At 41.5% G+C, this 13,060-nt stretch overlaps 2 protein-coding genes across 3 annotated transcripts; one reads left to right on the top strand and one right to left on the bottom strand.

Moving 5' to 3' along the window:
* The first annotated feature begins 2 nt into the window (after positions 1–2).
* On the top strand, positions 3–9,333 carry klhl28 (kelch like family member 28). 2 transcript variants are annotated; one of them, XM_076877483.1, is made up of 6 exons: positions 3–143; positions 2,853–3,113; positions 3,200–3,837; positions 3,953–4,396; positions 5,521–5,729; positions 5,842–9,333. In XM_076877483.1, exons 2-6 carry the CDS (start codon positions 2,853–2,855, stop codon positions 6,003–6,005), a joined length of 1,716 nt encoding a protein of 571 aa, XP_076733598.1. In that variant the 5' UTR covers positions 3–143; the 3' UTR covers positions 6,006–9,333. The 2 variants fall into 2 exon arrangements, with proteins under 2 accessions (XP_076733598.1, XP_004540880.3); XM_004540823.5 differs by lacking the exon at positions 3–143 and adding an exon at positions 1,844–1,987.
* Positions 9,334–9,400: 67 nt separating this feature from the next.
* On the bottom strand, positions 9,401–12,963 carry dorip1 (dopamine receptor interacting protein 1). The gene is made up of 5 exons (XM_004540820.3): positions 12,648–12,963; positions 11,849–12,373; positions 11,505–11,594; positions 11,281–11,415; positions 9,401–10,887 (listed from the first exon to the last, which is right to left on the bottom strand). The coding sequence occupies exons 1-5, from the start codon at positions 12,731–12,733 to the stop codon at positions 10,704–10,706; spliced, it is 1,020 nt and encodes a 339-aa protein (XP_004540877.1). The 5' UTR covers positions 12,734–12,963; the 3' UTR covers positions 9,401–10,703.
* Positions 12,964–13,060: the final 97 nt, after the last annotated feature.

Below are 13,060 nucleotides of genomic sequence, written 5' to 3'. Positions count from 1 at the left end.
TTCACACACCGAAGCTGCAAAATGGCGAATACATGTCGCAAACTAACTGAGTGCTTCCATGGAGACGCGAGCACCAGGCTCCTCCAGGCGGCATCGTCGTCACGGAGCTGCAGCCCAGACTGAGACGTTACAAGGAATCTGAGGTTAAGACTCAAAATAGACGGTGATTATAAATGTGATTATGTGATGCGGGAAAATCAAAGTATTTTACATCTAGTTTTCTTCACTGTATATATTCAGCACGTTTTGGAGTTATGTAACTTCCTGACAAAAGTTTAATGTCCATATTTATGTAAATAAAATTTAAAAATTAAACAATACGTTATGGCATGAATATAAAGTGCTGCATTGTGTTACATATAGCACACACCCATGTTGGCATAAAATGTAACTCTAAAATAACATTTTAAGTTATTTATCCAGTTATTTTTTGGTCTCTTTGTTGAACACTAAAACACACACGCACACACACATTCACACATATTACAGGTATACTTTCTTTTCTTGGTATTTATTTATCACTGTGTAAAAGAATGTTTACTATTTCATTTTTTTTGTATTCACAAAAATTTAAACTAAACTAAAATGAAAATGTATAGAAGTTTCTTTATTCTAAATATGGACTATTTTTTTTTTTATGGACTATTTTATGCCCCATAACATGTCAGTTATAACTGCTGGTGAGTCGACGTTATTGTTATGCAAATCTATCATGAACTGATAAATTGCGAGGCACTGGTATAAACTAGACTACACAGATTATTAATAACATAATAACAAATAGATTATTATATAAGGTAGCTTTAAGTTTTTCTGATATTATCTTGTACCTTAAAAAAACTAATCAGTGGAAAATTGTCAGGGCTCTGGGCTGTATTTCTAGTGTTTTTAAATTGTGACTTTATGTATATTTCATTTTAATAAGAAAAAAACTTGCTGTTAAGCTCACAAGTCTTTGCAATAAAACAGCATTTTTCCAAATATTTTTTTAATTAAATCCCAAAATAGAAATATGAATTGAGAGTGTATACAATCACTGGTCCTGGCACTTTTTTTGTTTGTTTTTTGTCTTTTGGCAAAGATAAACATTCCACATAGAAAAACACATCATGTTGTGAACTTAGTCAGCAGCCAACACCCTTTCCTCCTCTTCTCTGGCCCCTTGCACACACACACAGAAGTTACAATACAATTCATGAAGAGGTCTGATACAAGGATATTTTATTTCTCAAAAACTCGTAAAAACCAAGTAAGCTTCTTCTTGGTAGTCATCTTTAGTAACAACGTTGAGCTAAAGGGCACATGATTCCTTTAAAAAAACATACATTGTCTTCCCAACACAAGAGAACAAAAGGGTAAATTATGTGTGCTTACTTAGCAGCAATATATCATGTGAGTGGTAGTGTCACGATGATACCTGGTGCCTACATTTTGCACTTTCCTTTCCTCTCCCCTCCCACATTCAAGTAAAACATATGCCTGCAATGCTGCCACATAACACAGTAGGTTTGTATTGGACTAAAAATGTGTTCATTTCTTGTAAATAGTTCTTTTTTGAATTGTGAAACACATTTTCTTTTTCAAACTATAAAGCAATCGATCAGTACAATGCAATTTACGTTGCTCGGATAAGCGGAGAGCACAATTGCAGAGAGGAATTTTTTGAAAATAAAAGTAATGAGTAAAATAAAGGAGGAAATAAGTAAAATAAAGAACACCAAGTAGAATACGGTTAAACTCAATAACGAGCATTGTCATTGATTTGGTTCTTAACCATTCAGTGAATTAAATAACGGCAAATATCGTTTTATTTTGAAAATCACCGGAAGTGGGTGTGCTGCCCTGGTAGCTGGTTATAATAAGAGCTCGTCTGTAGCTTTGTGGCTAGGTTGCAGGTTGTTTTCTTGATAGCCGCCCGGGCTTCGCTGTCGTCGCCACTGCAAAATCGGTCATTACAGCGGCACGCCAGACGGGCTGTAAACTACAGGTTTGCTTTTCTGACGATGCTAAATGTTATCTAAATCCTGGCTACAACGTCACGTTTTGTATCTGTCAGCCATGTTACTGTATATCAATCAATGATACAGCTAGCCACAGGAACCGTGTTTATTTTTAGCAGCTAACCTGCGGTGACTGCAGCGCAGGGAAACGGCAATATCAGCTCTCTGTATTTGTTGGCGTGGAAAAATAATATACTGACAGTACAGTGCACACATGAGCGTTGTGCGTGTGATGTTCGTGCAAATGTGTTTATGCAAACTGCTAAGCTGCTGGTGAGCTTTACAGTACTGGCTACCGTATTAGCTGTGTGCTTATTTTAAGCTAAGAGGTAGCTAGCGATTTTTAATCTGGCCAAGTCCTGCGTTCAGAAATCAAGGCCCCAGTTAACAAACTGATGTGTTGTTGTGACTCGTTGTGCCAAAGCTTGGATACAGAGTGCTCACATTTAGCCTCCTGGTTTTAGGGCAATCTAGAATGTGTGTTGTTTTTAGCTAATACGTGTAGATGACTTTACGCTGCGTTGTTTCTTAATAAAGACCATGCATATTTAGCTTAACTCGCAGTAATCTGCTAACAAAACTGGTTAGAACAACTAATGCAATACTTGGTTCGGGGGAAATAATGTCTGACTGCATCATACTGCCCAGGCCTGCTTACTTAACGCGTGCTGTTATTACGTCACGTTACCCAAGCCAGAAAGTGTGACTTTTCAGGCTTGTAGTGTCAGAGCCGTATGGCACTTGGATAACGTCCAGGACTTCTATTAGCTGACCGGCCCATCTTTGGAAAACATCACTGACTTTATGACTCTTCTCAAAACATTACACTGATCTGTGATTTGCTGCTCTCAGATGGACCAGCAGGACCAGTCCTATATGTTTGCAAGTCTGACACGGCCTCACTCAGAGGAGCTGCTTCAAGGCCTCCAGCTCTTGCGGCAGGATCACGAACTATGTGACATTGTGCTGCGTGTGGGTGATGCCAAGATCCATGCCCACAAAGTAGTGCTGGCCAGCATCAGTCCTTATTTCAAGGCCATGTTTACGGGTAACCTGTCAGAAAAGGAGACCTCTGAGGTGGAGTTCCAGTGCATTGATGAAGCTGCCTTGCAGGTATGCTTCTATCCAACACTTGCTAGCCACAGTGATTAACTGCTGTAGCATGTTTATTGTAACACTTGTGCTGTCTTTGCTTCTAGGCTATAGTGGAGTATGCTTATACCGGGACGGTGTTTATCTCCCAGGAGACAGTGGAATCTTTGCTCCCCGCTGCCAACTTACTCCAGGTTAAGCTTGTACTTAAGGAGTGTTGTTCCTTCTTAGAGAGCCAGCTGGACGCTGGAAACTGTATAGGCATTTCCCGCTTTGCAGAGACTTACGGCTGTCATGACCTGTGCTTGGCTGCAACGAAGTTCATCTGTGAGAACTTTGAGGAAGTCTGTCAAACGGAGGAGTTTTTTGAACTGACGAGAGCCGAGTTGGATGAAATTGTGTCCAATGATTGCCTTAAGGTAGTCACAGAGGAGACTGTATTTTATGCCCTCGAATCATGGATCAAATATGATGTAACTGAGAGACAGCAGCATCTGGCTCAACTGCTGCACTGTGTTCGCCTTCCGCTGCTCAGCGTCAAATTCCTCACTCGCCTATATGAAGCCAACCATCTTATACGAGATGACCACGCCTGCAAGCATCTGCTCAATGAGGCCCTCAAATATCACTTTATGCCTGAACACCGGCTGTCCTATCAGACTGTGTTGTCTGCACGACCCAGGTGTGCCCCAAAGGTGCTGCTTGCAGTAGGAGGCAAGGCTGGACTGTTTGCCACATTGGAAAGGTAATGCTAGTGACTTGTAGATTACAATTGGATGCATTTGTATAAAAGCAACTTTCTAAACTTAAATTTTTTTTTTTAAAGTGTCTTAGTGTTTTGTTTTTTCCTTGTCTTTCAGCACGGAAATGTATTTCCCTCAGACGGATTCATGGATAGGACTGGCCCCTCTCAGTGTACCCAGATATGAATTTGGAGTGGCGGTGCTGGACCACAAAGTTTATGTTGTGGGAGGCATCGCCACACATATGAGGCAGGGCATTAGCTATCGGAGGCACGAGAGCACAGTCGAAAGCTGGGACCCCGAAACCAACACGTGGTCTTCAGTGGAGCGTATGGCAGAGTGTCGCAGCACTCTCGGTGTAGTGGTCCTGGCCGGAGAGCTGTATGCCCTGGGAGGCTATGACGGCCAGTATTACCTCCAGTCTGTGGAGAAGTATGTCTCGAAGCTGAAGGAGTGGCAGCCTGTGGCACCCATGACGAAGTCTCGCAGCTGCTTTGCCACCGCTGTCCTAGATGGGATGGTGTATGCTATTGGAGGCTATGGCCCAGCACATATGAACAGGTAATCTTACTTAGAGTAGTTGTGTATATATGCTCTAAGTGCATGTTGTCTCCAAGTGACCATTAAATACTTGGACCAGGCAATTTTAAATGACTTTCCAATTTATTTAGCGGTCAAATAATGCTTTGTATAGATGCGTGTGACATAAAATTGTACCCCCCCCCCCCCCCCCCCCCCCCCCCCACTACTATCTTTAGTTTAAAACGGTCTTTAACGAAACAGGTTAGGACTTTAAGAATTCCTAAAATGTTGTTGTTGTTGTGTGTTTGTTTTTTGTTTTTTTTTTTGGGGGGGGGGGGGGGGGTTCTTTCCTCTCAGGGTTATGTTAATTATTTATTAGAAGTGGCAATGAAGTGAAGGATATCGAGTCTAGCTGAGAAAAAGACCAGGAGCTTGTTAATAAGTGCTGGATAGCCATAACAGAATTGGTTGTTAAATGTGTTGCTGTATTGCTGAGGTCACTAGAGAGCAGCGCTCTTGTTGCTTGTTTCCTTGACTCCCAAAACCCCTCAGGAAAATGTGTTTGGACAGAATCTGTGGGGACATTTTTCTTCTTCTTTCCCCCGTGGCTTATATGGCTTAGTTTGCCAATGTTCCAGTGGCTCTCAGGAATTCATCGCTCCCTCATTACAAGTTCAAATTGGCGTGTTTGATATGACCATCTAACTTGTTTTCTTTTTTTCCCTGTACGATTAAAAGAAAATTGCTCAGTCATTATGCATTGTGAAGCTCGCATGCATAGAAAGAGCCCCATTGTGTTTACATTACTTAACAAAATTTCTCAGCACACAGCTATAACAGTGGTGGTGGAAAAAATAAATACAATGCAGCAGTGCCTCTGTTTGACTGAGCAATAGCTCCCATTCAAAGCTGAACAAAGGTTCTCTGAACTGTCATTTAGGCTTTAGTAGAAGGGGAACAGGAGATGGAGGAGGCATTCTTACACCAGATGTGTAATGTGAGCTCACCTTTAGGTCTGCAAAGACTGGTCATTGTGGATATTGCCATAAATATCTCAAAGTGAAGGCACAGCTGGAAGCAAAGCTAGGTATTGCAAGTAGCGGGTGAGTTGGAGCGTTTTAACCTTTGTGTTTTGATAACTGTGCTGCGTCTACTGTACACAGCGTGGAGCGGTATGACCCTAGCAAGGATGCCTGGGAAATGGTAGCCCCCATGGCAGATAAGAGGATCAACTTCGGAGTAGGTGTGATGCTTGGATTTATATTTGTGGTGGGTGGACACAACGGAGTGTCGCACCTGTCCAGCATCGAGCGGTACGATCCACATCAAAACCAGTGGACGGCGTGCCGACCAATGAACGAACCCAGAACTGGTGAGTTTTGAGTTTTAAATTCAAAATGAGTGACTCTATTGTGATGGTTGGATCCAGAAAATAACACGAAAAGCCTATAATGAGAGATGTTTGTGGTATTGTTGTCTTCCAGGTGTGGGCTCTGCCATTGTGGACAACTACCTCTATGTGGTAGGAGGTCACTCTGGGTCATCCTACCTGAACACCGTTCAGCGTTATGATCCCATCTCAGACAGCTGGTTGGACTCCAGTGGCATGATGTACTGCCGTTGTAACTTTGGTCTGACTGCCCTTTGACCCATGGCCCAGCCAGCTAGGACCCAATAAATTACCTTAGACACAAAGAAGACTTTCTCTCTCTTTTTATTATTTTATTATTTTATTTTTTTGGCTCTCCTCCTCCTTCCCCACATTCATCCTCCAGGTGCAGATGAGCTTGCCTGCACATTTTCGTTAACATCAGAGCATTTCTGAGTGGATGGGTGTACCGGGCTAGCTGGCTGGCTAGAAGGGGGACTGCAGTCCGTGCTGCAGGGATGAGGAAGAGCTGGAAGGTTCTGGAGATAACGGAGGAAGGTGGATGGTGTTTGGATGACTGTCACTGGAAAACTGAGATGAACGCTCTATTGCTGCTGGACCACAATGAGGACTTCGAGCTATGTCTCAGAGGATTGTGGAATCTGCTTATTTACGTTACAAAATTCTTCGTCAAGTTTGCAGACAGTTTTATGTTGTGCTTCACGTCCTTAATTGTGCTAAATTTTTTGTTTTGTTTTGTTTAGGAATTTTTCTGCTGCAACCAGAGCTGTGTGTTCAAATTTCCTAGAACACTGCAGTTTGCTTGTGCATTTGATGACTATGTGGTTATTGGCCATATAGTGTGTATGTCTGTGTGTATGGTCCAGGGGGTATGTGCATGTCAGATAGAACTGTTTTGTTTTGTCACATGTCTGCGTGCAGAACTGATGCTTGGGCTCAGCAACGCAGGATAATTCTGCATCCACATCAGTGCTTGACAAAAAATAGAAAAGTTGGAATATTTATATTTTCTCAAAAAAGGGCTGCCTTTCTCTTGTAAATGGTCTAAATGAAATATATAGATATAAATATATCCTCTAGTGCATTGCCTGTAAATGTTTTTCTGCACTGGCTCACTAATGTGTGTACAGTTTGATTCCCACAGCCACTGTAGAGGTGAATTTTCCTTAAAGTGTTCACCACTAGTCTCTGCTTCATCCTCTGAGCCATTTAAAAACGCAAAACAAAGTATAAAAAAAAAAAGGGTCTCATATTCTCTCCTCTGTTGCATCGGTCTAAGGTCAGATCATGCACTTGCTACTGTTCACAATAGTTGAAACTGACCTTGGCCTTCTTTTCACCTTTTTTGGTCTGTATACAATACTAACTGGTGCTATATTTAGGATTCAGGATTTAGCTGTTTGTCTGCGTTGCTTCATCCAGTTAATGTCAAACTCTGTTAGGCCTCTGCTGTGTAACTGGTGATAGTTATTTGCTATCGTATGAATTTAATTGGAGAAAATGCAAGTGGCCCCTAAAGCTACTAAAAGGGAAGCCTGTGGGCCAACAACTGCAAACTTCTACCTGCATAGTCCCCAAAGGCGAGAAGATTGGCATGATTTCTTTTCTTTTTTTTTTTCTTTCTCTCAAATACTTCAAACTTTTTTTTTTTTAAATGTTACACTTTCTCCATTATTGGTCCAGTTGCAGGATGTGAGCATGCTTTGTCAACTATCTGTAGCTGGTATCCTCTCTTGGCTTTGAACACGATTTTATTTGTGATTGGGTCAGACATTTCTGTGCTAGTTAATCCTCCTCTAAAAACATGTCTACACGTGGCCAGGTCTTGCTTGCAAGCTTAGGTTTTAAGTAATATTTTCACAGATTGGTGTGAAACGGCAAAAAGTTTGAAAAGGAAACGGTCCTACGCAACATCTTCCCTTGTGCCACATTTTTAAATATTTTCCCTGCATTCTTCCATGTGGTTATATATGGAGGTGGATGATAAGGCACCAAGGGCTGTGCTTGCCAGCTCTGGCCATGTTGTTGCTGTCACCAGGCCTGGGAGAGAGTTCAAAGCGTGCGACTGGGCTCGAGTGACTGCACAGCAATAGAGGGGACACTCGATTAGCAGACGGCCAGGTAGTGATCCGTCTTAAGTCACTTGTTTTATGTTCAAGGCATGGGTTGTTGTTTGTGGGTTTTTTGCGTTGCTTTGTGGACTAATGTTTGCACATAAGTGGGAACTTTAACCAAGCTCTGCATTGCACTTACCAAACTATTTGATACATATTGTAATTTCTATATATGTTTTGATTTAAGCTAATGGCATTTAGATACTGCAATAAGACTTGTTTCCTTTCGTGGGTTAAATTATGTTTTGTTTGTCTCTTTAAAAAGAAGAGAAAAAAAATAGAATAAGGCCAAGGCATCTAATGTTGGTGTAAGAGAACCCCCACATAACATGTCTGTCAGATCACACTGTTGGCTGGTGATGTCCAAATGAAACATCAGACTGTAGCTTGACATTGTCTAAACCAACCAGTCATCCTATGTTGTCATTTTTGTTGTGCATGCTGGTTCATTTTGCACAAAGCATGTGTTTATTTGGTTCAATTTAGATGAATTTTTTTCCTGCAGTTCAGCACTTATAAGTCTCGTAAACACTACATAGGTGTGTTCTTTCACCTTGCCCTTGTTTACTCTAAACTAAATCTGTAAGATGAGAAGTTAAATGACATTTGCCGTGCAAACTGGTCAGTGTCACATGTGAGAATCGCGGTTTGACATTGATTTGTTTCTTTTTTTCCCCATCAAAGTCAAGTACTTTGAATTTCTGATTTATTTGAAAAGTAACACACAACTTAATTTGTATGTCTGTACACTTTATTTCAAAACGGCACAACTATTAATTTTGTATTTGTTTTGTTTGTGTTCTCTAAATTCTTGTTTTTTTTGGTCTGTTGTAGTAGTGTTTGTCACTTTAGCACTGCAGCCACGGCACAGAATCACGCAGGCGTAATTGTGCGCCGTCGCCGCTGCCACGATTCATCTTGTCACTGTTATGTACATATGTTGCCATTTCTGATGTGTATACTAACTATTTTAAGGTTGGAGAGAGGCTGATGAAAATCTGGAAACGTGAATCTGCAAAAAAAGAACAGATGTATGCTTTTTTTTTTTTTTTTTTTTTTTTTTTTTCTTTAAATTATGGCCTAAATTAATGTCATGTTTTGCCACCACTCTCACCAAAGTGCTTGTACAAAGAAAGCAGATGGATGACTAACACATGTTCTGCAGTGGCCTACCACTCTGTTTATGTCTGGGAGGGGGGGGGGGGTGAAATCCTATGAAACTGATGTCAATGTTAGCCAAAATGACCACTCTGCTTCTTTTTACATTTCCTTGTGTGTCTGGAGTAAGGTGATGATCTTGAATTTTATATCCTGTGGATTAATACTGGAAGTACAAGATAACATTAGGTGTTTAAAAACAGTAGCTTTTCACATTTTCTCATGTTTGACTGAAGACATTTTACATACATTTAAGTCTGTTTATGTGGTGCAGCTGTACCCAGTTTAAAATAAATGCCTGCCTTAAAAAGGTACTGCCTGCTTTTTCTGCATCTCTTCCTGGCATGCACGTGAAAAAGGATGATAAACTGGAGCCATAGGCAAGGTTTCAAAAATATCTGTATTTGTATTGTAAAGACAGTGTCAGCATATAAACAAACAGGGGAAAAAAAACAACTTAAAATCTTGATCCAAGAATTAACTCTCAACTGGATTCATGTTAAACTTTCCTTGAGAGAGGCACTGTGTGACAACAGTAATGCTTTGACTTGAACCAAACAAAACACTAACGTAACATTTTGAGACTGCTGTGTGCTGAACAAGCTGTGAACTGTCTGACTTTTATTCATCGGTTTATGCATGTGGCCTGAATGGATTTCTAGGCCAGCTTGTAGTGTAATTTCAGATTACTTCTAAATTGGCATAATTTTATATTTTCACCTGTTTTGGCAAATGCTTACCTCAAATTTAAACCTTAACTTGTTCACCTGGTAGGCGGGGACTTAGTAGTTTTTCCTCACCCCACAGTGTAAGTGTGGGGGGGGGGGGAAGCACCAGTTTAATTTTAGGAAAGGACTGAAATGCATAAACATAAGCTTAAATTACAGTACTGCGTTGAATCCCTGTAGCAAGGGGGCTTACATTTATGTTTGTGCGCTGGTGTGTCTGCGTTGGGAATGAAATGGATCTGATCAGTGCAGGAACCAGAGAGGACTTGGGAATTGTACACAGACCTTTGGAACTATGAAGACAGGAAAAACTGTGTGTACATTAGCAGATTGTATATTTTCTTTGGCATAATGACCAAGTTTGATTCAATTGCACCCTCTGTGTCATTATGCTTGTGCTAAAAACTAACCAGTGGTTATTATGGAAAAGCACTGCCAAACAGATGCACAACAGCTGAGAGGTCTGCATCGCTGCATGCACGGCTGGCAGGAGAGTTTTGTAAATCAACCATGGAGGTAAAAAAAAAAAACCAATACTTTTTATACTTGTACTGAAAACTTGTGTCAGTATCAACTCCAAACAGAAATTTCTACAGAGCAGTTTTACCTACTAATCTCTTATGCCAATGGTCACTGCACATGTATATGAAATTCAGTACTGACTCGTATGATTGTTTATAAATCTCAACCCTGGACTATTATAGTCCATTATATTCTTGGATTCCAAGCGTGCCCAAAAAGATGTCATTTCCATTTTGCACTGTCAGCTTTAACCAAGCATTCAGCTGAATTGAGGAAGCTAACCCAGGACAGGAATTAAAACTTATAGCAATGCAGTAAGAAAAGAACAACATTGTGGTAATGTAACAACAAAAAACTGGATGAATGCAATCACTCTGGCATGTGCTGAGACTTTGGCTCATCTGTACTCTATGTCCACCTGAGAAACTATGAGTTCACTTGTCAGAGGTGCGGACATAGACCAGAGAGGACAGCAGCAGGAGCTCTGGGGGCTTGTGTAACAAGATCAGATTATCGTTCCTCAGACCGTCATAGTGCATCCAGCAACCGTCTATCTGGAAGGCTGCAGAGTAGTGATGCTCCTCCTTGTTGAACAGTGTGGCACCCTCAAGTGTGTACCTGCAGGTAAGAAAAACATTTATTGTTCTCAATACTGGAAAGTAGATTTTTCCAGATATTTTTGCTGCTCTTGATTTCCAATGAAAGAAATCCCAACAAATAAAGACAGGCAGCACAACAGTGCAGTGGAGAAGATCCAAATGACATTTAAAATTTAATCACTGATCAGACAGGATAGTTATCGGACATTTTTAATTTTAATGACCATCCTGCATCATAAATAAAGTTCCATTAATTCAGCTATGATGACTGTGCACAGGCCTCTGGCTCAGCAGATGTAAAAGCATTAGGAGGCCGGGCTCCACCTGAGCAACATGAAGGCTACACTGGCACATCGTTTGAATGAACAGCAATGCAGAACCTACTGTAGATATATCCACCTCTGATTCATACCTGTGCTGACAGAGAGCCAGATGGTAAGGGACATACGACAGCTCCTCTGACTTCCACTGCTGCATGTTGAGGATAACAAAGGGTGGCGGGCCATGGCAGAAAATCCTCTGGGAGAATTCCCTTAGACCATCACATCTGTTTAAAATAAATAAAAAATTGTCAAGGAAGTACAACAACACAGCGCTGAAAAAGACGACGATGATGAAGATCCTGCCGTGTCTCACCCAATTTCACAGCAGAGCAGGAGCTTGGGGCAGAAGAACTCATCCACAGCTGACTGAATTGGGTCTCTGTGAGGAAGCTCGTGAGGAGGACTGAGAGGAAAAAGGGTCAGAGTGAAATTCTTAGAAATGTGAAAAATATAATGTAACAACAATCCACTCACAAACACGTCACAACACTTGATTGCAATTCTTTCTGCCAACTTTGGCATAAGACAATGCACAGCTGAGGTCTGCTGAAGGGCACTTAAACATCAAATACTGGGGGAAAAAAACAAATATTTTGGGTAAAAAGCCAGCAACTGTGTCTTAACAAAACACTTGAATAGTAGGTAAATACAGTTTACCTGATGTTGATGGTACTTTTGAGGCAATCCTGGAAGCGGGCTGGACAGCTCCAGCTGGTGCACAGGCTCTCCTGCGTGGTGGACATGAGGTTTTCCAGGTTCTCTGTAAAGTTTTGGTGCTCGTTGCCAAACAGGTCGATCTCCAGGGCTGCCTGGTGGATCTCAGAGCGATATTGCCTTTTAGACATTCTGTCCCAGATCCACAGCATCTTCACCGTGGTGTAGTCACAGGAGTCCATCAGGTAGAGGAAATGCTCCACAAACTGCTTGCCCAGGAAGACAGCCAGCTCCCTGCGAAAGCCCTGGTTGTCCCGCAGAATCACATAAAGAATCATGAGGAAGCCATCGATGGTGCAGGTGTTTTTGAGCTGGATTTCCACGTACAGAGGCGTGCATGATATGGCTTTCCGTCCTGCCTTGATGGTAAAAACGCCTCCCCAAGGGAGCACAGGCCTCCAGAAGGAGCGGTCCTCCTCGTCGTTGTTGTTTATGGAGGCACGTATTTCTTCAAAAAGCGTCTTGGACCTAAAACAAATAATTAAATAAATAAATACACACACCAACCAACCAGCAAAAGTTCAGACAAATGCGTTTTAACACAGGACGAGGTTAAATGTATCGCCCCGGTGGATTTGATCGGTTTCATTTCGAAAAACTGACGCTGTGCAAATGTAGGTCAAAAATCCTGCGATAGCAAAAACAAACCACGCAATTGGCAAGTAAAGCACTGTTACCCTCCAGGGACTAGTCGGAGCCCAACAAATGATAACAAACCATCACCTACAATATATAAGCTTACCTTTCGAAGTGTTGATTGTTCTCAGTGTTTGAAATTCGTGTTTTGAGGTCCTCAGTGTCGTTCAAAACACAGAATCTACTCTCCATTCCTCTCCGTATTTCCTCATTTCTCACGTCGGACCTCAAAGCCAGAAATATAAGTTGTGGTATTTGTCTCGCACCTTCTAGTAAACGAAGACACCTTACTGTGAATCGAAAATTGTAGTAGACGTCAAGTCTGACCTATATAAACAGTTGCTGTTAGCTTTGTAATGATAATCTAAGCTCTGTGTACATACAGTGCTGCCCTCTCCTGATTCTCCACGTTATTACACCCCAGTTTTGCACAGCCCCCGCCCCCGACTTCACCGTGAGCGTTAGAGCACAGCTAGAAGTGCTATTGGTCAATATATTCTAGCACGTTTAAGATGATAT

The sequence above is a fragment of the Maylandia zebra genome, linkage group LG19 (assembly GCF_041146795.1).
Source record: "Maylandia zebra isolate NMK-2024a linkage group LG19, Mzebra_GT3a, whole genome shotgun sequence".
Taxonomy (NCBI): Eukaryota; Metazoa; Chordata; class Actinopteri; order Cichliformes; family Cichlidae; genus Maylandia; species Maylandia zebra.
This window is presented reverse-complemented; position numbering and strand designations above follow the sequence as displayed.